This window comes from Necator americanus, chromosome I, assembly GCF_031761385.1.
Source record: "Necator americanus strain Aroian chromosome I, whole genome shotgun sequence".
Taxonomy (NCBI): Eukaryota; Metazoa; Nematoda; class Chromadorea; order Rhabditida; family Ancylostomatidae; genus Necator; species Necator americanus.
The window spans coordinates 8216507-8241486 of NC_087371.1; the positions used below are offsets into that span (position 1 = coordinate 8216507).

General features: G+C 41.0%; 1 protein-coding gene across 3 annotated transcripts in view; it reads left to right on the forward strand.

Moving 5' to 3' along the window:
* The window catches only part of RB195_004866 (uncharacterized protein), a gene marked incomplete at both ends in the record, with an annotated part of 36703 nt that overhangs the window by 5334 nt on the left and 6389 nt on the right, over positions 1-24980 (forward strand). Inside the window, 7 exons of one of the 3 annotated variants that reach the window (XM_064182915.1) lie at positions 17307-17417; positions 19503-19588; positions 19646-19772; positions 22630-22718; positions 23506-23588; positions 24032-24137; positions 24208-24234. In XM_064182915.1, coding sequence (XP_064034182.1) covers positions 17307-17417; positions 19503-19588; positions 19646-19772; positions 22630-22718; positions 23506-23588; positions 24032-24137; positions 24208-24234 — 629 coding nt within the window. Of the gene's footprint in view, positions 1-17306; positions 17418-19502; positions 19589-19645; positions 19773-22629; positions 22719-23505; positions 23589-24031; positions 24138-24207; positions 24325-24980 lie in introns of those variants that run through there. The other 2 variants (XM_064182917.1, XM_064182916.1) reach the window with 2 other exon arrangements.

Sequence of the window (24980 nt, forward strand, 5' to 3'; positions counted from 1 at the left end):
TGGTGATAGATGTGTTGAGTAAAATTCCCGATTTCTTCTTTAATACTGTCCTCTTTAGAATTGTACTTCTAATTACTGCTATCTTTCTCATTGCTCTATGTATTTGTCGTGGTATGTGTTGTCTTTTTTCTAAACCTTCCCACTCTAAGAAACTTCTTTGACACCCTTTCGCCGTGGGAGTTTCTGTACCATTACAGAAGTTCAACAAATCGCATATTCGCATTCCTCTAAACTTTCATGCTTTTCTCGCCGAGTCACTTGACAACATTCTGCCTTCCTCCGCCAATAACGCTTATTCATTGTCGATATATGAACTATATATATGAACTTGTAAACTTAAATTCCATTCAGCCGAATCATATGGACGATCCTTAGAGAGCATGGTAAAAATGGAGAGTATGTCAATGTTAATTCCTATATAAGCACCCAGCAAATACTTTCTTTGCTTCCGTAGCCCATGTACCAATAAAGGATTTCTACGCCACAGCCCCCGTCATCTACGTCCTCGGGATCGAAACACTAATTGCTGTAAAAAACGGTCCGGAAGATCCGGCGCGTGCACAAGGCTGGCGCGCTCCAATCGAACTCGTTGTAGAAAATAGTGCGCCGGATCGCTCGAAGCCGTATCGTCCGGGCTGTTTTTTTACGGCAATTAGGAAGAAATGGACGGAATCACCCTCCTCCCCATAATCTACGACTCCGTATACGAATACTCCACCTGAAATCCGTACCACCCCAGGTTCGTGGGGTGATGCCTTTAAGTTGTAGCTTCCGGTTCACGTGATCTGGCGAAGAACCCTTATCTTTGTCAGCACGGTGACGATGATGTTCGAAGGAATAAAAATGTAAAATCAAGTTGAATCTTCCATAAATTTCGTATTAATACGTTTAGCAAGAAGACTACAAAGAGACGTTGACGAAATTATCATCAATACGTCTTTAAAAAACGAATGAAGACTTGGTCAGAAGAGGAGCAATTTTAGTTTTCTTTGGCAGAAATTTACCGGAAGTGGCCCTGTTTTAAATTTTCATTAGTCTTCGGTGTTCATTTTCGGTTGTTTTCAATGATTAATTAAATTAACCACTGAAAACAATCGAAGTGAACACCATAAGAAATCTGAAATCCGGTTTTAGGTGAACATTCAGACTGGTATAATATATAATATGTATATATTTTATATGTATAGAAGAAAAAGGAGCATCAGCAATTATATTCACCATGCAAATGTATGACGGGGAAATTTTTTCATCACGTGCTCCTAGCCAGCATAGGGAGTCGAACCTGAGACGTTCTGTCCGTGAACAGCGCCCAATCACTCTGCGCCATGTGTTTCAAGTGCTTCGGCGACCAATTCATGGGAAGTAGTCGGTGTAAAAAAAACACGATCCTTTATTTCTCTGAACGTCGTGAGAGAAATCGAAATATTCGACTTCCAATGAACTTCGGCATGTGATTTTTTTTATGAGTTGTACAAGAAGCTCTTCAATGATTTTGTTTGCTAAGATTCCGGCAAATTGCCTTATTCGGAGCCTGAAATGGGCGATTCAATTCACAATCTGAACGACCAAATCTCTCCACGACTAAACAGACAAACTCTGACTCTTAATTTGAATGTATCATTCAAATAGATAGATAGAGATTCAGATATGGCGCGAGCTCCCGCGTAATCGGAGATATCCCTCCTTACGATTCATTTTAGGGAACTCCTTTAGCGTCAGCTAGTTCGGAATCGTTTGTACTATACCATTTGTACAATACCAACCTGACTTTGAGGAAGCCGAAACGTTGTTTGTTGGTAAAGATCAATTGAAATCCCAGTAGCAGCTCAAGTAACTCCAGAAAAGGCCGCGCACAATATTCAACGATAATGGAATTCTGGCATTTCTGATCAAATTCTAATTCTATTTCATCTTATTTTCTGAAGTAGTTCTGCATAGTTGATTCACGCACCAAGGTAACTGACGAAAAAAAAGAACTTTCCCAATTCTTTCATACATTGCTCTTAAATTTCCTGCCACCTCTACTTTACATTGAACTTCACAGCCAATAAATTGCACTAGCAACCGGCCGGGTAGAATCTGTTGATGACCGGTTCTATTTTGTGAATTTCGCCATCAAATTACTTCCACCTCCTCAAGCACATCACCTTGCTCATATCAGCCGACAATTTAGCCTCAATCTACCATTGTAAAACTGTACGAAAAGTAATTTTAAGACTGTGTTAATTTTGACAAAATGTCTTTTGCTGTCCTTGTGCTAATAGGTCCCTTAAGCAGATTTCGTGGATATTTCTGTGAGTTCGAATAATTTCCAAAAATTGGAGGAACCGAAGGTTCTCAATGGATAACCGAGAACCTTTTCCTTGTTACCGTACCAGAAGTACGGTAGGCTAACATTTTGTAGTAAATTCGAGGAGCACTCGATTAGCCTCACGTTATCGAATCGTAGAAAGAACCGGATACCTCCTCGGAGTAGCACCAACCACACATCGCGCACATCTAGACAGACATTTCGTATTTCGCTTGGCAACGAATCCGGCACCCTTGCATCTCGACAAGTGCGCTCTTTTCCATAAAGACCTCATCGATATTGTTTCCGGTTCTATAGTTGATGTTCGAAAATTATTCTGGATCATTACATCAACTTGCCAAGAAACCTATGAAGTTTTACGTTTTTTCGTACCGATCATGACGAGTTCATTTCTTCGGAAGCAAGGTCGTAAAGGTTCGGCGTTTATAGCATGTTATTTCTCTAGCAACTTCTCTTCAACATGTACTGTAGAACATCTTTCTTTAAATCAAAGGGAGTTAATTTTTGTTTTATTATCAAAGAAAATCCTTGATGTTTTGTCAAAGAGAGCTATATTTCAACATCTAATTAATGATTTCTCGAGTGACCGCGACGCGCATCCACAGCAGCTCATGCTTCGTTTTCCTGACATAGCCTCTCCTCTCCTTTGCTCTTCCCCAGTCGCAAATGTATCGCACGTGTGGTCAGCGCAAACATAGATACCAACGATGCCGTTAGTACGGTCAAAACGACATGAAACACGATGCAGCTGCGTAGGCGATTGTGCTCGAAGCGAAGCGGTGGAGAAAAGGGTTAAGATCGACGTGGGACCGTCGCGAGCTGCACCGATGGATGGTGCCGGCAAGGGTCCTTTCTCTTTCCTAACCGCTACGCTCCACCGCTCCACTTCGAGCGCAGCCGCTTACGCAACTGTAACGTCCTTTATGTCGTTCTGACTCAATTCTATATTCCTAAAATAAATTAATTTAGTGAAAAGAGGACTAATAACTATTATTTTCGTGTAATTTTGAGACAATATAAAACAAAGAAGGTATTATGTGCACTAAGCGTCGGGGAGTAGCGCACATAGTTCGCAACTGTTTCATGTCATGTGAAAGTTAGATTTATTTGGTTGTTTTTATATAATTATATATATATGTATATATATCATATTTGTTTATATTTTTATTTACTGCTCTGTATACTGGCGACTTGTACATTTTTTTTGTACTTTCTGTAACTACACTACATTTCAGATGGAAAGCAAAACTTCATAGATGACAACGGGGTTTGATTCTAATAGAGGAGATTTCAGAAGTGTGAAAGTTCGACTTTCCTTGAATCTTGGCATAGAGATTGCAACTTGTCGATAGTTCAAATTAAAGGCATCACCTCACGAATCTGAGGTGGTACGGATTTCAAGTGAAGTATTCGTATATTGGATCGTAGATTATGGAGAGGGGGGTGATTCCGTCCATTTCTTCCTAATTGCTGTAAAGAATGGCCCGGGAGATGCGGCTTCGAGCGTTCCGGCGCACTATTTTCCACAAGGAGTTCGATTGGAGCGCGCCAGCCTTGTGCACGCGCGCATTTTTCGGGCCATTTTTTACGGAAATTAGGAAGAAATGGACGGGATCACCCCCTCTGTATGATCTACTATGCCGTACACGAATATTCCACCTGAAATCCGCACCACATCAGATTCGTGGTATGCTGCCTTTAAGCAACAGCAAAAGATCTGACTTTCCAGGCTTTGACGAAGGCGATGACCCCGAAACGTTAGCCGTAATAGAGTTTGTTAACAATCTTGGCTGTTGCTTAAATTGAACTATCGACAAGAGGAGATTTCTCCTCAAGCTCAATTATGCGCTTTCACACGTTAACGACTTCATGACCCGCCGAGCTTAGGTCAAGCTCTCTAGAATATGATTTTTCACTTTCCATTTTCCACTGCACTTTCTTCAGCACGATAACACGTTCGGTGACTTTATGCTTAATGGACTCTAGCCTAGATCGGTGTGAAAACGTTCCGACCAACATTGTCCATGTATTCGTACGCACATTTTTTTCCTTGTCAAATTACCCGGCTGGTTTTAGCCACGATTTCACCGGATTCGCACCATCACGAGAAAGTGTTGATTTAATTCTCTCATGCCTTCAGAGATGTTTCGTTCTACGACATGGCTTTAAATCGTTTTATTGTTGTAGACGATGGGTGAAGACTTTCTAAATCGCCCTCGATTCTTCTCGATTGATAAGCCGTCAGTAAACCATCAATAGGTGTAAACAAATAAGCAATGACATTGAATTTCAGATGCGACGCAAATTTTTCACCTAGGTTTGCGCGATTAAAGGCATCACCCCAAGAATCTGAGGTGGTGCAGATTTCAGGTGGAGTATTCGTATACGGGATGGGAAACTATGGAGAGGGGGGTGATTCCGTCTATTTCTTCCTAATTGCCGTAAAAAACGGCCCGGAAGATGCTGCGCCGCACAAGGCTGGCGCGCTCCAGTCGAACTCTCTGTGCAAAATAGTGCGCCAAAACGCCTGAAGCCGTATCTTCCGGGCCGTTTTTTACGGCAATTAGGAAGGAATGGACGGAATCACCCTCCTCCCCGTAGTCTCCCATCCCGTATACGAATACTCCACCTGAAATCCCTACCACCTCAGATTCGTGGGGTGATGCCTTTAACCCCGTTACCAAGATTATATCCATGTCGTGATCGTCAGTTGAATGAAAATCGGCTTCTTATCGCTTTGTACGGTTTTATTGAGCTCTTCCGAGTAGAAAGTGATTTTCGATTCATTGTCCATGTTTCTTGTCTTCATTGTTAGTTCACAAGTGACTCATCAAACAATTCATCTAACACAACGAAATCTACTCATCATTCTTCCGTCTTTTACGCTTTTTTCCTTTACTCATTGAAAGAAAGATGACTAGAAGAAGAAGGCACGAAAGACAGGAGAATTCCTCAGAGAAGCAACCCACAAAGACCTTGTTAGATTAGCTATGATGATACGAATGCACCGCTGTTTGGTTTTATACACAAAAAAAGTTAGGATCTAAACTTATTTCCAAAAAGGAAAAAAGAATGCGAAAAGTTCAAAGGCGGTTCCATTCCTTAGGTCGACTATAACCATTTCGAAGAGCAATATTGATTGAGCACAGAATGAACATCCAGTAGCAGAAAATTCAGGGACCAATTTAGAAATCAACCACCGAAATCAACCACTAAGGCTAGCATGAAGCGTAAATAAGTAACATAAGGCAAGTACATAAATGACAAAAAAAAAGTTCGTTGTTGTCAACAGAAAAACGATAGTAGGGAGGCTAAGGTGTCTTGGACTAAGGCATTACTTCTATTAATGATATCCCCTAGCAGTCAAACATTTACCTACAGCTAGTACATCAATAGTAAGAAAATTTACAATGAAATCTTGAGAAATTTACTTATTTATTTTTTATTTACATATTCACATAGAGCAATCGTTCACCAAAAAACCCAAATAAAAATAAATAAATAAACACACGAATTGAGTGTCAACGGAAGTATATGGACTATGTGAATTCTTCGTATTTGTGTTGTTTTGCAGTCTTATTGCGAAAAAGAAGAAACGCGTGAAGATGCGCTGTACACCTTCGATATTTTTCCTCTATGGATTGCTTCAAGTACAAACTTTTTTGTTGATTTCTTTCACTAACAAACGCCTCTACCAATACCCTCGTACAACTGGTATATCCACATTGTTGAAGTGATCTCTAAACGGATCACAACTGATCGGAAATGAATGTTTTCAACATTCAACTCCTTGTAAAAGCTGGACTTTCGCTTCTATCTGCCCGCTATCTCTGTAGATCTGTATCGCAGGTAGCATCGGCATCGGACTGCGATCAAAAGGCAACGGACAAGCGAATGTCATTGTTGCTATGTTTCATCCAGAAAACTCTGTTCGCTTCTTTCCACTTTTCTGTTCATGTGATCTGCCCAAGTTTTCAATTAGAGAAAATTAACACATTCACTCCTTTTTTCGCCGTCTTTCCCACTTATATTTTTTGATTTGTAATTGAGCGAAATTAATTGTCGGAACATTTTGCAGCTGTGTTGAAAAGTGTTTGGTTATGGTTCATGTCGTCAACCATGACCGCACGTTCGCTCTCTCTCGCTCTCCTTTCGTCGATAAAGGTCATAGAAGGTTATCACACTCACTTCCTAGCACAACATTAAACGATATTAAATGTAAATGTAAATACAGTTCAATGCGTAGTAAGGAGACGGTGGTGTTTCAGATTCTTAGAGAATCTGACAAATTTGCGTTGTGAAACCTTTTTCTCCGCTCTCCTTAGCAAACTAAGAAGAAAAGCATCATATTTTCACCAAACACCCACAATTCACTTCGCGTCGTCGGCAATGTGGTTTTTCGATTCGCTCAACACTATTTAGTCTGTCATTTTTTATTAATGCTCAGAACTGATTTCGTCTGATACGCTTACGCGATCCGGTTCATCGTTAATTTGCCATTCGAATAGGCTGCCGCTCAATTTCTTTCGATTCACCAACGAACGGTTGTTTTCGTAGAGAATAACCGTCTGGCGGAATACTTTTCCCCGTGCACGCAGCATCTTTCCATTAAGGATTATCCTATATTTCATTTAAACAAACAATACTTTTTTCTCAATTTATTTATTTTTTCTGTTCACAAGTATAACTGGTTTTTCATTTACTGCACCTAACATTCTTTTTATTTACTCTTGTTATGTTGTTTTTTTATTTGTTCCTTTTAAACACTTTCGTTCGAATCCAAGCGTCATGTTGCCAGCTAGGATTCCTCCTTTATACCTATGCATAGGTGTCTCCCTCTATGTGCTCCTTCTTTCATTCTTATTTTTCTTTCATTACCTTTTTTTTCTTCCTTCTTTCATTGTCTTTTTTTTCTGTGAAAACTCTAAGCATCCATCTGTTGGTTTCAAATATCTTCACACAGATTAATCACTTTCATTTGCTCTCGGTCACGATTGCATGAAAATGTGTTGAACCCGAATTTTTTTCCATCGAATACTTCGAATACAACAGTGAATGCTCGAATGTTTTGCTGCGTTCTGTACTAGACTCATGGGAAAAAACATTTCATACTACCAGTTTCATTTGCTTTCCGTCACGATTGTATGAAAATGATCTCCTTCGAATACTTCGAATGAGAAAACACTGAATGTTCGAGTGTTTTGCTTTCGAGTGCGTTCTGTACTAAAGCAGAAGTCAAGACGGTTAAAAGCCTTTATTACGGCTAACCTTTCGGCGTCGTCGCCTTCGTCAGAGCCTGGAAATTCAGAACATTTGCAACATATCTTCTCAAATCGAATAATTGACAATCGAATATTTGCAGTCATTATGCCAAGATTCGAATTCGATTCGAGTAAGGTCGAACGTTTACGATTCTGAAACACTGAACACATTGCATATCGCTACTACTCGAATAGCTCGGACATTTGGCTTTCTCGAATAGTGGGAACGTTTAAGCAGCCGTCCATTCGAATATTCAAATGAATGTTCGAAGTGAGATGCGGTTGAATTTGATTCAAATATATCTATTTGTAAGCTTTTTTTCACCACTATCACTTCTTTCCGTGTATATTTCTTCACTTTTCCTGACATATATTTTCCCTTTGTTTATCACTGTGAAGTGTCAATATTTCGTGATGACTTTTTCCTTCAATTGGCACATCTGAAAATTGTTCTACCACCAATCACCGTAATCTCCGTCTAATAATCTAGACCATAATCATAGTCTAATCCATAATCTTCATAATTTTTGTCATTTTTCGCTTTTATTTTTTTCTATCTTCACCATACAAAGAAGAATGGAAATGATCTTAATGCACCATGTTTCTCTTTTTAAAAACCTTATTAGTTGCCTTCTTTTCAGATTTTTTCAACATGCCGTTCGTCTCTCCGTTACTTTCAATAATTTGGCTACTGACTTTTCGCCACCTAATTTGTGCATTTATATTCAAATCTTTTTGAAGCTTTCTATAGTAACAGTTTCTATAAGGATTCACTGGAATTCTAATTTCATGTCACTTTTCAGAAATATCTACTATTGTCCTGAGTGGTCTAATCGTGCTTCGCACAATTACAATATTGATGTGATTTTTTCTCCTATAAAAATGAATATTTCCCCAAGAAATGCCTTACTCGTTCGAAGTTAATTTCAAAACTTCAATTGGCACACATCTGACAATTGATCTACCACCATCGCAGCGGTGGTAGCTCCTTTCTTTCTTTTTCTTTTTCTCTTTCTCTTTTCTAGCTTTTTTTTTGCGTTCGTCACGCATGTTGATCTCTGTTCTTTTTTCTATTGCACCTCCTTTCTTTCCGCCTTTTGACGTAGTTGACTTCCGCAGATAATTTTATATAGGAGCGTAAAATCACATCAAGCAAAACTGTAGTCTTTTTCACCACCAGCTACCAACAACCTCCATAAATTTTTGCAGAAAAAAAACCGTTCTCCTTTTCCCAACGGTTCCCTCATTATTTCAGCGATTTTTTTTTCTCCGTCGTGACTTGCAATTTGTGACTTGCAGCGAATGTTTTAAAACGATTTTTTTCTCTAATTCGGCCCTCAAGTTAAAATTACTCCGAAGGTTGAAAAATGAAGAATATTTGGGCGGATGGCTTACTATTGACTGAAAAAAAAAATATATATATATATAAACAAGTGTTTAATCTACAAATCAGAATATAATAAAAAAAAAGATCGAAATATAGTTCGACAAATTCCTTAAAAACCCTTCCCACACATGTCTTCAAGTCATGTCTTCCTTCTTTCTTCTTCAATTATTTCAAAATTAGGAACCTTTGTAAGGATTACACCTGTGAAAAGAGCAAAACCCTAACCTCCTTCTTATATATTTTTAAAAATATCTCTAGTTAAAGACAGATAAAGAAAAGACCGTAATTGTAATCTTTACATTTTACCAGGAACAATTGAATTAAAAATTTTATGTGGCTCTTTTTTCCTTTTAACTAAATGTAAATGTTAATTTTAATCTAATCTACCCTTCGACCCAAATCAACAATGGTTCAAAAAATTTGTTACACTTCCAATCTGCAATTCCGTTGTTTACAACTCTCGCTCGGTAGAAGAATTTGCTCGAAGAATCCCGGCGATGTCAATGATTCTACGGCACAAAAGAGTCTATAAAAATCTGTTCCAGTTTTACCAGGAGAGGGATCGAACACAACAGTACTCGTCCCATCTTGGTTCCATTTGTAATGTTTTTTCCTTCTGAACCAGAACGTTACACTTTTAATGAATCGCATTTCTTGCATAGTCCTATTAATCTTATAGCACTGCTGTTTCAAAACTGACCATTGAATTTTTGAATTTTTTTTTACTTTTACAAGGCGTCAATAGTGTTTTTTTTTTTCAAAGCATTAATGGAAGTACAATACTATGCCTGAACATTGAAAAACCGACGGTGAGTGACGGTGCGACACCGTCGGCCACCGTCGCCTTGCTCGTAACTTGTCATAAAATAGAAATTTAAGAACAATTTATATATCATTAGGTTCTTCTCTTTGAGATCTATACAAAAACCGACATATTGTTGAGAAAGGAGCAAAATGACGCCAAATATGGACCAAAAAGCAATAATTGGAACCTAACATAGCTTAAAGTTATAGTTGAAAAAGTGTTAAGAGACTCAAACTTTCATATTTGGTCAGAACATCAAAAAATTTTCTGAGGAAAGCAAACGAAATTGTTGGTTTGTTATTTTGTGAACTCATTTATGCGATTTTGTTTGTTGCGCAAAACTGCGGTGGAGGTGGAGAAGATTCGGCAGGTACAAAAGGTCAAAAGTCGCATAGACACGTTCACCGAAATGGAATATCGTGGAGCTCCAATGACCGCCCAATAGGTCTCTTATCGCAATTTTTTATTGAAAAAAGTTCGGGTTGGAACTTCCCACGAAAAGGAGTATTCCTCCACCGCTCGAGTAGTGGAGAAAGCAACATTCTTTTCACTCACTTTAGGGAATGAAAGAGTTTGAGTTGAATAACGGATTCAACTGGGGTCCTTGGATCTTAACCTCTAAAACGAGGACCCAGATCCGAAACAGAGGACACAATCTCGTTGTGCATTTGATGCGTTTGATTCCCATTCAATCCACATTATTGGGGCCTACAGTGCATCTTATGGCTTACTTTCTGCATAGCAAATCTTTAAAATTTCACCATTAAAGGCATCACTCCACGAATCTGAGTTGGTACGGATTTCAGGTGAAGTATTCGTATACGCTGTGGTAGATTATGGAGAAGTGGGTGATTCTGTCCGTTTCTTGCTAATTGGCGTAAAAAACGACCCTGAAGATGTGGCGCGTGCACACGGCTGGCGCGCTCCGGTTGAACTGCTTGTAGAAAAAAGTGCGCCGGAATGTCCGAAGCTGTATCTTACCGGCAATTAGGAAAAAATAGATGGAATCACCCCATCTACTTATATCATCTTTACTTACGATCCCGTATACTATACTACTCCACCCGAAATCCGTAGCACCTCAGATTCGTGAGGTGATGCCTTTAAAAGCATCATACCATGGATCTGACGTGGAATGGATTTCTCATTTCTATGCACGGTCATGGAATGCGAGAAACGACGTGCTTCCGCTCATCTCTCCGTGATCGTCGTAAGAAACGGCATGGGAATCGCTTTAGCTCCTACGAGGTGCGCTAGAATGCGCCTCTAAGTACACGTTCGGTTCCCCTCAGCAGTCTATTCACTTTTTTAACTTGAATAGGTTGGTGGGAGACCTTTTAAATCCTCGAAGGTTCGCTCATTGACGCAGCGCATGCACAAGGGTGGCGCGTTGGAATGCAAGCCGTCGTAGAAAAAAACGACGGGTTCGGGGCTATTTTTTATAGCGGCTACGGAGAGATAGGCAGGACCACTTGGTTTTTCGTAATCCATCACCCTGTATGGAAACTTTCTATGGGAAATCCATATCGCGTCAGATTCGTTTTATGCTGCCTTTAAATAGCGCACATATCACAGGATTCGGAGGAAGTAACCTCAAGCCTCGACGAATCTTCTACTGCCGCGTCCTTGTTGCAGTGTTACAAACATTGCCAATTGTTCAAATTTCACGATAAAAATTCTCGATTCAGTTGAAAATTTGGAGACGAAAATAATTCTAAAATAATAAGAGAATAAAAGTTCTTGCTGAAAGCTGGTGACTTATTGAGAGCCGCCGAAATGCTATTTTTATTCGCTGTTCATGCATAAACGGTTCGAAAAATTCGTTGAAGTTCAAAACAAAAATCATGGGAGAAATAATGGGAAACGTTTTAATTTCCAAAATCTTACTGTCTCGATTCGAAATTAAACGCGAAAACAATTTAAAGAAACAGCTACTCCTTCGTATTTTCTAGCTAACATATGAAATCTCTTTTGTCTTTTCAACGGGATAAGAAAAAAAAAAAGAAAGAAAAAAAATGGTTGTAAAAAACCTTAACCTAGGTTTTTTACGACCATATATTCGTGAAGGAACGAATTGCTTATGCGATTTTGTGACCTTAAAGTACTCGAAAATTTAATTATCAACGTTTCGAAGGTGTGAGAACATTGCATTTCCTTCTTTTTTAGTTGCCGATACTGTTCTTATAACACTAAAACACCAAACATCGACGAAGCGGAACGAGTACCGACAGATTTCAATGGAACATACTGTAACGATTGGTTTGCAAATAACCCACAAAAAGACAATGAGGGACAGATAAGTCTCTGATACCTCTAACCTTTTACGTCCGACTGAACAAAATACATTTCGGTGAAACATTTAGGTAGGAATGATGCAAAATGAAAGAAAATGAAGATTAACGACTTAGGCCCATAGCAGAGTAGGAAGAAGTGGGCGGCCGGGGAACGTAGTTGACCGAACCAAGAACGTCCACCTTTTTTAAAAATATCATTTTTCTTCGTGGTGCAACCTTCGCTTCAGAAATTTGGAGGTCTCAGGTCCCGTAAGTCGAAGGAGCATACGATCAATAGTCATCGAATGCTCCACCGGTAGACGGAAGACGTTGGAGTATCGCTGGGTGAAAGAGAGCGCTAAGAACTCTATCTTAAAGGTAGCATACCACGAATCTGAGGTGATGGGGATTTCAGGTTTAGTATTCGTATACGGGATAGTAGATTACGGAGAGGGGTGTGGTTCCGTCCATTTCTTTCTAATTACCGTAAAAAAACGGCCCGGAAGAGCGTTCCGGCGCAATATTTTCCACAAGGAGTTCGATTGGAGCGCGCCAGCCCTGTGCAAAACCGCATCTTCCGGGCCGTTTTTTTTACGGCAATTAGGAAGAAATGAACGGTATCACCCCCTTCTCAACGACATGAAGCACGGTGCAGTTGCGTAAGCGGTTGCGCTCAGGGAGGATTAGGAAGTTAGGATCGAGTGGGGACCCGTACTAGCGTCTCTCATCGCTGCAGCTCGCAACGGTCCCACCTCGATAGTCAACCGTTATCCATACCGCGCTGCTTGGAGAGCAGCCGCTTAAGCGACCGCGTCGTGCTTCATGTCATTTTGACCCGACTATGTTTCTTTATAAAGTACTAGGAAAAAATGATTGGTCTGTCGAATGGACAGAATCCACTGGGCGAATTTCTCACGCGACAGTAACAATTAGAAGCATGCAAGGTCGAGGAAATCGAAGAACAACAAAACGCTGAAGTAATGAACAGTTTGAAAATTCTTGATAAACAACGATTTTAATGAGAATTTTGTTTTAACGCAAGACCAAGTCAAATTTGATGTTTCCTACAGTAAAGTTTGGCAGAGATTTTACTTCTATCTCGTGTTGTTTGTTATTTGCTGTGATATACGTCAAAAGAACATTTCCCGCATCCCAACCGCGTTGATCAACGCCAGACACTTTATCCTTTACTTTATCGCCTTCGTTTCTTCATATCTCAATCAGTGTGAAACCATGGGAGGTGTCGAACCATCGACCGCACAAACGCAGTGGAATCTTTCAGTCTGTGATAGAAAATCTGTATGAGTGTAGATGTGTATTTCGTCTACAAACCCTATAAATCGATCCCGGCGGAACAATTTTATGCAAACACGGCGAACAGATTATTTGATTGATTTTAGTGTAATTCTGATCCAGATAAAACAGAGATGGGGGACTTAAGGCACACATAGGGTATTACTGGCGTCCAAGAATATCGATAAAGACGATTTTTACCTTGACTTTTATTTATACATCCAAAAAAGAAGCAAAAAAAGAAGAAAACTTCGTGATTTGAGTTCCTCCAGCTGCTGATTGTGAGTGTATTGCTCAGCTCTTAAGCTAAAACTTCGATTTCATCGACGGTTTGATTTTTCTTTCACATTTTCCGATGTCCAAGGAAATCTCACCTGATTCTTCTCTTGTTGCCAGTAAGCTACTGCTACGTTTTATATGATTTCTAGTTTAGCAAGTAGTGATTTCATTACTTACTAGCTGAAATACTAGTCTTTGCTCGGAAATGATCGTTTGAAAAGTTGGAAGCGTTTGGCAGAACGTACGGCGCTATGTTTTTTTTACACGATTCTATGTTTACAAAAGATTAAATATCCTCTTCAAAACGACTACAATATCCGCGGCCAACGTAGACGGGGACCACCATGGCTGAGATTTCATTGAACTTTGAAAAATACGAAAAAAAGGAAATAGATGTTTTCGCTAACGTAAGTATAGTAGTCAGCATAGGCAGGAACCTCAAAGGACATCACTATTAAATCTAGGAGGGGAAAATGTGCATGAAAACCAATAGATCGTCGGTGAATCCGTATGTGATGGAGGATATTGTTTTCTTATATGTTTCTCATCCTGACAGCCGCCACAAACAGGATGGCAATCTAGGTGTCAAGCGCAGTGCTGTCGTCAGCGCTACTGTAATCACTCGCTCGCCTACTCTCCGGTGATTCCCGGTCACGTCGTAGCCTATCGCTTGCGACGTTCGTGTTGCGACATAGCGAAGTAAACGCGGAAGAAATTTAGGAAATTAAGAAAAAACTTATAGAAACCCTTTCTGGCTGGGTGAATCCCATTGCGTCACTGGAACGGCGACACCTGGATGCAAACTGACTTCATACTGATAAGACATCGCAGCTGAAAACTTGTCACTAGCGCGAAGGTCATATCGAAACGGTCGTAACGCAGCATCGGCCGCTTATTCTCACATTGAATATATAGGGTGTCCCAAAATTTACGCAAGATTTGAATTTAATAGAGAACACAGTCTTTTCAAATGGATTTTTTTAAAAATTGAAACATAATGTACATAGGACACGGTTATGTATGAAATAGCACATCGGGCAAATGACCTCCACGGTTTTGCTGGCACATACGCACTCTTTCGTCAATCATCGAAACGAGAGAGTACACGACCAGGAAATATTTCATGCAGTAATTGAATTGTTTCACGGGCTCTACGACATGTTGCACCCTTTTATTGAAATCACACGTCCTCCGCAACAATCTCATCCAATTTAAGGATTGTGAACTCGGTTATCATGTCGAAATATCGAGCACCAGTAGCAGTAACTGCTTGACTCGTCTCATCTTCAAAAAAGTATGGTCCAATGATGCCCCCAGCCCCAACTCCGTGCCAAACAGTGTCGTTTTGTGGATGTTACAATTTTTAGAAGATACAATTGAAAAATTTCTTTCCTATTTGATCCAAATCTTGCGTAAATTTTGGGACACCATATATACATATGTGCGTATAGGTGTTATTATGTGCTTCCTTCTAGCATAGGGTGGTATAAAGGAAGTGTGACCGACTATGGAAAATCCAGAGATCCGGTAATTCCCTGAGCCAAAGAAACCGGTAAGGACATTGACTGGACCTTCCTGCAGATTTGGGCACCAGCCCACGTGCAGTCCCCCTAGTGCAAAGAAGACGCTGGAGTGGCCAAACTTCGTCCAGGTTTCTGGACGAAGGAGTTTGGCCGTCAAACTCGCCCGATCTCAATCATTTAGATTTTGCTGTCTGGTCGATTCTAGAGCAAAAAGTCTGCTATGTTCTATGTTCTGTATGGGATGTGTGAGAAACTGCGTAGAATTTTTTGAATACCGAATACAAAAAAATCTTGTTTGTTTTTTGAATACCGAATACAAAAAAATCTTGTTTGGATTAATTGGTGCAAAGTTGTGGGTAGTTTTTTTTTTGCGTCACACTTCATGTGGACCACGCTGTAGTCTGCTAAAGAGACTTTTCCTTTCTTTTCTGGCTCACAACTCTCTACCAATGAGAATAAACCGTAGGGAAATAGCCGGTTCTAGCGCGGCCAACTCTTATTTCACGTCTGAAGAAACGACATGAGCGGATCATGTGCTGCACGCAAGAAATGCACATGGAACTATATAATCCTCATCGTAGTCGTATCCAATAGCGGAAGTGCAACAGAAATGCATCGCTATGGATATCGATATCAAAAGTGGGATCAACTTTTGGACATTCAGCCGAATTTTTCAGGCTAATCGCCGGAGTTTGGATTTGGATGCTCAGGTTTCCGTGTAAAACTACAAACTACGGACTTGAATATCTGGAAGTTGACCACGCTAAAATAACCCATAAATGGGCTTGGCCCAATTGTCCGACTTCACTGGCACCTCCGAATGGAACTTCTTTGGTTTTCCAAACAAGATTCTGATAGAAGAGAAGAGGAAATGTGTGGATGGAAATTCCGCAAAATCGTATACGGCCTGTCAAAGGAGCGCACCCCATACAAACAACAAGGTTGGAGCAACATATAACAGGGTTGGGAGTATCGCGGAAGAAACGCCGAGATCATGCGAGATGGCGAACCCAGAATGCGCTCACCATATATGCCTTCTATAGCCGAAAGCACCACATCATGACATATATCGCTATAATTTACTCTTATCACCGTCCTTCATTGTACCGAGATGTCCGTTTAGGTGTCCCGCAAAGATAAAAGTGCTTTTAGAAGTACCTCTGCGGTTTTCTGACTGTGCAGTTCCTAGAGTTCGCCACTGATTTGACTCCAGCACAATATCACACACCAAGAAGTGAAGTCGCGGTTTTCCAGTGGCAATGACTGCTTTAACCGCATTGTCGTTCGAGCACTTAGAGACACTCTTACATACTCCACTGTCATTCCGACTACCGTTGTAGATGACTTTAAAGCTAGATCATCTTGGCTCGTGCACTGCGCCGATGTCAAGCTTAACCCATTCTGGTGCGGTTGCTAGTTCGCACAACCATCCCGTCAATGTGCGATGTTTTAAAGTTGTATGGATTTTTGAGGGACAGGGAAGGGAAGGATGTATGGGACTAGCTATCTCTTCGATGGCGTGTTTTTCTAGACACCAGACACTCCAACACATTCTCTAACCCACCAAGGCAGCGAATGCGCGTCGATTCTGAAAGCTACACGAGCATTTACCTCTATTGCGTTAGACATAGTTAGCCATGGGGATGTTATAGGCCCTCGGTTCCTCGACCAGCCTGTACCACTTCTGAATTCCAAGTGAATAGAAACTTGGTAAGCCATGACTAGATATCGGAGCGCAGACTACTACAACACTTCGATCAAAGAAGAACTATTCTTATCACATTTCATTTAGTTTTCCGGAATTTTCCGGTTGGTCCTAAGGCGGTTTCGAATCAGAAAACGATCGTGCAGTCACAGCGAACTCCTTGCCGTCCGCGCTATACGCGCCTAAACTTCTCTCCGGGTTCGATAAATTCGTATCGGACTTGTCTGGGAGGATAAAAACACTGATTTTACACATTGGGGAACCCCCACAAGTCATCGTATAGGCAGGACACGCGTTCGCGAACCTCAGATGATTCTGAATTGAAGTGAACGCCTTGGCGTATTCCAAGCGTATCGATTAACGCAATACAATTTATCCTTTATCCTTATCCTTTCCGAATTTCACTTCTTCATTCTCGGTTTATATAGAAGTGTTCTTAAAAGGATCCACATCAAAAACATTTTTGCAGGGATGGTAATTACCTTCCTTTATGTAGTCGCTATGGTGTTTGTTGTTTCACAACAAGAGATTGGTCGACCGCTAATAAAGTTGTCGCAGGCTCCGAAGGACGAATACACAAGTTTGTACTGGATTTCTAATTTCTTATCTTCAGAAAGAAATGTTACATCTTTTTAAATTATATATTTCCAAAGGTTTTCATGGGAAGGTAAGGGCGCGTGTCTAATTCTGAGCCGTTCTAGAGCAAAACAAACCATTTTTACTCAAAAAATATTAGGCTAGGAACTAATTTCTGTTACACTTTAGAAATTTAGTTCTATGAACTTATTTGGTTGATCTGTCAGCCTAATACTATATATTATTAGTCAATCCTAAGTACTCCATATTCCATCAAAAACACTCCCCTTTGATGGCTGCTTCTGGCTATGCTCTTCCTCTATCTCCTGGGCCTGAGATCGATCATCCCTTGCGAGTTTCTTCTGAGATCGTCAGAGAGAGGAGCAACAACGAGAATTAACCAGCTGATGGATGACGGGACAGCCTCTTAAGTTACGCTGCACCACCTCAAGTCTGGAACTTTCTCTCGGAAAGATGAACTTCACACCGGACGCCCATTCACCTTCGATGAAAATCTCATGAAAAAAATCTATCGAACAGGATCCTCGTTAGACAAGTCGGTGTTTGATTGAAGAATTTTAATGCAAGTACGCGGCTACTGAGAATCATCCTCATTCGCTTCTATTCGTGTGGAGATACGCGATCTGAATTTCTCAGGCTCTGACATCTGCACCACTCTCCTCATTTCCCCTATCGAACTGATTGGTGAAAGCAGAGACTGCATGAACTGGTCAATCTCCGAACGCTAACATTCACTTGACCAGAATCTCCCAGTTCTTATGGATCTGATTGTTGTTATGAAATCCATCATACCACTTCATATCGCGTTTTATCTGTGCACTACGTTTTCACTGTTTTGTACCGTACATCACCTATACCTCAAGTACTCTCGTTAGTCGTTGATTTCCTTCAATGGGCACCATTCTTTGAAAAACTTCGTGAAGAAGTCTCACCATCCTTCCGTGGACTTGTAACTGGGGATGAGAAGTGGGTGATCTACATCAACTCGCGCAAGCGCCAATGGCTCAAGCTAAAAGAGAAGGGAATCCCAGCGCCTCGACCGAAATCCAAGAAAATCATGTTTTGATGTTGGTGGAACGGATGCCAAGGGAGTCATTCACTGAAAACTCCTACTACATGGTTCTGCCACCAATGCTGAAAACCACTGCGGGTGGGTGCCGTAGCAGTAGCTGGAGCGAGTGGGTGCAAAAGTTAGAGGGATAGATAGGAAAATCTTCTTCTTGCATGGCAACATTCCCGAATGTCGCGAAATTGACTCAGATTAGGCTGCGTAGTCTCGACTGGACCATCTTTCCTCATCCGCCTTGCAGTCCAGATAGTCCGGATATTACTTCGTTCGACACTCACTTCTTCCGATCTTAGGCTCATCACATGGAAGGATGCCAATTCCTTCAAGGATGCGCTCGAAATGGACCTTCAATCATTCTTTGATCACAAGTCCCTGGACCTCCCCAAGAAGGGAATCTAAAAACTGCCTCCACTTTGGTAACCTGTCATCGATACCGATAGGGCACGCCAGTGATTGAAAACTAACTATATGAGAATAAATGTTGCAAACTGTTTATTCTGACACTGCAGAGTGTAACAGACATTAGTTGTCAGCCTAATGGAAAATGTTAAGTGGTTGGTATAACTAGTTTTAACTATTTGGAGACATTTTATTAAACATTGATAGGGAGAGTCTGAAATAGTGATGGCGGGACATTCAAAGCTGTGATTTGGATTAAGATCAACAAAAGTTTAGAGGTAAGTCTAATCAGGGTCAATAGCACGTGTCCATTTAGTTCGTGTAAGCTACCAAGGGAAATCATTTAAGAACGAGTGCTTTTTCTCTGCCAGGAGGAAAGAAGTGATATGCTTTTATTTTATCTTTGGTATGTGTCAACGAAAAGAAATCAATGAGATCTTGGATAAAAGTGGAAGTTAGAGTTCCAAAAAGTAGACATAAATAAGAAGAAGAAAACCTTGAGCAAACAAGCAGCGAATAAAATTTGCTCTCGAATCCCTTATCTTTGATTTTTCATCCTAAACATTCTAAAATATACATTCACGAGGGATCTCATTTCAGAAGACAGAACCTGGACGAATCTAGCGATAAGACGAATGTGGCAGGAACGGAAAAAGATGTCTCACACACCGTTATTCAAATTTAATGTTAGTCTGAACTGTTTATAATCAAGTAAGTTAATAATTAGTTATGTTCACTTTCAGTATGTTGGACAAAAGAATGTGGACATCATGTTTAAGAACGAATCGGCATCACGATCCGGATCGTTGAAGCATCGATACACATGGGGTCTCATGATGTGGGCTCTCATTGAGGGCCACGTTAAAAATGGTAGGATATTGCTAATTTATTTTTTTTTCTATAATAGGTACTATTTGGCTGAGGTATTACGCAAAACAATTACCAGTTTCTTTCTATTCACATTATGCAACCTCATTTTTACATTCTTTGTTAATTTTTTTTTTACATTTGTTCTATGTTTAAATTACCACGAACTTTTGCGGAAAATAATGGATCAATGCTATCTAAAATTTATCAAATAGATTTTTATAATCAAAATCTGGGACTTCGGTCTTAACTCCACCACTAGTACTCGAATGCAACAGGATCGAAACCTGTTCATAAAAAAAGTAATAAATTGTCAAAAGTAGGATCCATTATACTCAAAATCTCATGTATTAGTGTTAGTATTAGAGATATGTTTATTTATTTATTTATTTAAAACACCTATAGGTGTGCCATAAAACAAAAACAAGATGGACAGAGCGCACTAGAATTTCGCCTGAATTTTACACGACACGATTGCCCCTTCAAAGCATAAGGGGTGGTGGGTTGGCAGGCCATTCTCCTGCTACAGAAGGTGAGAAGTCCTCACGCAAGATCCTTTTCCCAGACCCAGAACGCTAGGTAGATAAACGGATACCGGAGTTTAGTTGAGTAGTCCGTCAGGGACCTTGAGCGAACGGGTGGGGGGGACCTCAAGCGCAAAGGCTCACCAACTTTGATATCCTTGAACGGCTTCCCACCACTAGGAGAGAATAAGGACCAATTGTAGGGACGAACAGTGAGTGATTAAATTCGAAGGTTAACGTACGAGTGCAACAATGACGTACAGGATTACTTGCACTGTGCACGTGGAAATTCGCATCACGGAGACAGAGAGTGCAAATCACTGATTTATAGCATAATATAACAAAACGACGGCAAGAGTACTGCAGTAAATAGGAGGTTCGGCTGCGAGTGCACGGTCGCTGGTTCAGAACCGCACCAGTTCTAACGAACCTTTTCATCACAATTTATCGCTACCGGACTTGTCTGTGAATATAAGAAAACGTTGACTTTATATTTTAGGTGGTCCCCGGAAGTTATGGTAAAGCCCGTAAACGTTTTCATGACACCTCAACGATTTTGGATTAAACTCGAACGCGTGTGCGCCTCAAAAGGAATTTGCCAGTCCCGCGCACGTATAATACAAGTATAACGTACAAGTATATATACACATTTACATATACATATGTACATAAACACACCTTAATCACAACGAGCCGTTGATTACAGAGCAATCGATGAAAATTATGTCGTTTTGACTCAAACTCAAATCTGGCTACACATCATTGCAAAATAAAGGAGGACGAATCCACTGGATTTCGACAATCATATTTTTGGTCGCGATAGAATATCACTATCCGGATGTTGACGAACGACGTGGATGATGCAGATCATACAACTACGACACAGTAACTCAAGAAGCTCGAGATGTCAAAAAGGATCTCTGGTTGGATTACTGCGAAGGAAGCTCTGATGCAAATATCCAATCAATGCAAAAGAAACCATATTGTCCTCCACCAAGACTTAGCCGAGCTTCATATCCAAGGTTGAGGGATCAATAAACTAAAGGGAAAAACTAAGATCTGTATTCACTGAAGCTCCCACACCAATATCACCCGCATCACCCATGCTCCCGTTGTTCATCGATTTGCTCGAGCGGGCACCAGTAATACTTCCATTTGTTCCGATCGCGTGCAAGTGTTGCTCAGTGGCATCTCTTCTCGCTAGGGACTCGAAAAGCATCATATTTTTCTTTGAAGGACTTCATAAAGAGGTCTAGTCATCAGGTCGGTGGTCTTCCTTCAGTATGTTGGATATCGCGTGGTATCCAGTCGCTCATTCCAGCTCTGGTCCAGCGATTCTCGTTGAAACGCACCACGTGTCCGGGCCACTTAATTTTACTTTCCTTGACATATGAGTCAGCGTCTCTGATCTTCGATCGTGAACGTAGGACTTAACTTCAAATCCCTATTTCACTTCCGTAAAGCGAAGTACTCCTAGCATCAGCCCTTCAATTGAGCGTTCTATAACGTTGATCGCATTTTCATCCTGCTTGCAAACGTTCAGGTTTCCGAAGTGTAGGTGCGGTACAAATTCAAACACCCTCTTCCATCCATATTTCGCAAAATTCGCGATCCACAAGGGACACTTTTTCACAAAAAAAAAGTTGAAACAGTCTCCATAGCGGGAACAAAGACGTCCCATTCAACCTCAGTCATTGGTCGTGCCACCGTCCGAGGTCTCAGACGGCAGGGAAGAGTGTGTGTTATTGTTTTTATTCTAGCAGGACCGCAGAAAATCTTGTCAACAGATATTGGAAATGATAGTGTCACTGAGAGATAAAAATAACAAGTCGTCTTTTTTTAGTACGGCAGTGAAGTCCTTCAAAAAAATCTCTTTCACTTATTCTCCTTCAAGTACTTCTTTATCATTTCTCCTTAAAGCCATCACCCACAGATCTGAGGTGGTACGGATTTCAGGTGGAGTATTCTTATACGGGATCGTAGATTATGGAGAGGAGGTGATTCCGTCCATTTCTTGCTAATTGGCGTAAAAAACGGCCCGGGAGAAACGGCGTGTGCACACGGCTGGCGCGCTCTAATCGAACCCGTTGTAGAAAATAGCGCGCCGGAACGCTCGAAGCCGCATCTTCCGGGCCGTTTTTCACAACAATTAGGAGGAAACGACGGAATCACCCCTCTCCTTAATCTACGATCCCGTATACCAATACTCCACCTGAAGTCCGTACCACATCAGATCCGTGGGGTGATGCCTTTAATCGGACAGTAGTTCTTCCAAATTTTTACAAATAAAAATGAATACCTGTTATAAAATAGCACAGGAGAAAATAAATATTTAGGCACAACCATCTACGAAGCTTCTTCCGGTAATACCGCAGCCTCTTTAGCTTATATGTGTCGATTATTGCATATAGCATTCACAGCAATTGTGAGTTTATCGTGAATTCTTTTTTTTTTTTTTTTGCGAAAATCTTCGCATTACCTCTTTAAGATTAACTCGACTAAGACTTTTTGGAAAATGACAATACAGCTAGCTTTGAGTATGAAAGGACGAGATATTCGACCGAGTATAGCATTCTAGCGTAGACAATGCACAGTTATACAGAGCGCAAAATCGTCTGTCCCACGTCACTTGTTGCTACTGTTTGTTTATTACTGACTCTCCCCGACCTTATACATACTATGCATGTACGAGGACGTATTGTCGGGTCAAAACGACATGAAGCACGGACAGTTGCATAAGCGGCTCGAAGTGATGCGGTGGAGATAGCGGTCGGAATTAAGGTGGGACCATGGCGAACTGCAGAGATGGGTGGCGATAGCGAGGATCCCAACCGCTACGCTCCACCGTGCTGCTTCGAGCGCAGCCGCTTACGCAACTGTCCGTGCTTCATGTCGTTTTGACCCGATTATATGTACCTATTTGCGCACTACCCATCCAAATCCCGAGGATTCGACAACTGAAATAGAACCTGTCCTCTTTTTCCATCTCACAAAAGTCACCATCATTCTTTTCTTTTTCTGTTACACAGCAGTTTCAATACACTCAACGGAGCATGAAAAAAGCGAAGTTGTACAGAGCGTAACCAAGTACTCATTTCTTCTGTTTATTTATATTATTTTCTTCCTTCTCTTTTATTCCTTCATCTCCAGTTTTCCTGTATGAGCCAATTCACCTTAACGATGCAGTGGTACTCATTGTTATTTTATATCAGGTTCCCGACACCATTGAAGATATCAAGGTGAAACATATAGAAGAATATGGTGGTAAAATAATAAAAGTTCCACTAGGAGAGAGGTGAGTTTATCAGTTTTGGTTATTGTAACATATTCAGATGAACGTGTTCTAATGTATTATCGATCCGCATTTGCCGTAACCCATATTTGGGTTGGGCCAAAACATAAAGCACGGTGCAGCTGCGTAAGCAGCTACGCTTGAGGCGAAGCAGCGCGGTGCAACGTAGCGATTAGGATCGTGGTGGAACCTTTGCTAGTATCAGCAATCGCTGCAGTTCGCGATGCTTCTACCTTGATTCCAACCGGTACCTCCACCGCAGCTGCACCGTGCTACATTCCCTTGCGAACCACTATAGAGACTTTTGTTTGACAAATAGTAAAAAAACAACGACAGTCATTCGGGGAGACACAACTGTGGGCGCTTATTTCCAAATATCCAGTCTCACTGGATTTCCAAAATTTAAACTGAGTATCTTTCTTCAGTCGGTATGAAACCCGATTCAGGTTGATCAGAGCACGACAACTTGCAGCAGAAAATAATGGGTTTTTTATGAATCAGTTTGGTAACGCCGACAAAGCTGAGGAGTTCCATGAAAGTGAGTCCGAACAGGTGAAGAGCAAATTTAAACGCAAAGCTTCTGTCATAACTCAGATAAATATGCTCGCCTGATCTTCTTCAGGTGGAGACTTCCCACTTGAATCGGTGAATCTATTTCACGAAATCCTTGTTCAACTACAGGCCGACGACATGCAAGATGTCAAGGTGCCGCATTATTTTGTGCACTCCGCTGGAACAGGTAAAGTCATATGAGAACTTTCTTGTGTTATTTTTTGTAAAACCATTAGTTGTACAAAATTATTACTAGAAACATTAGAGATGACAAAACTTTTTTGTTCCGTTGCTTTCCTGATTTGCTTTTCGATAGAATGAGACATTGTTGCATCACTACAACTGTTCCTGCTCTCGATCAGGAAACATACCGAAACTTCTTGAAAATGCAAGCGATTATTTTAGTTCGAAGGAAGTAAAAATTGTGAGAGAAGGAGTAAGTGTCGAGAGACAAATGGAAAGAAGGAAAGAGTGATTAGAAGTAGTCAAATTAGGCAGCGAATAACACGAATTATGGTCGGGTGAAAACGACATGACGATGCTGCTACGCAAGCGACTGCGCTCGAAGCGGTGCTGCGGACGTAGTGGTTAGGATCGAGGGGGACCCTTACTTACACCACTCATTGTTCCGTTCCATGACCCACGGGCTCACCTCTCGGTCCCAATCGCTACGCTCCACCGTGTCGCTTCGAGCACAGCCGCCTACGCAAGTGCATCGAGCTTCATGCCATTCTGACCCGACTAACCACGACGAACCCTCGTGTATCTCTACAGCCGCTTATAATCAAGGAATTCGAACCTGCACGGAATGAACCCCGTATGATTTCAAAATCTTCACTTTCC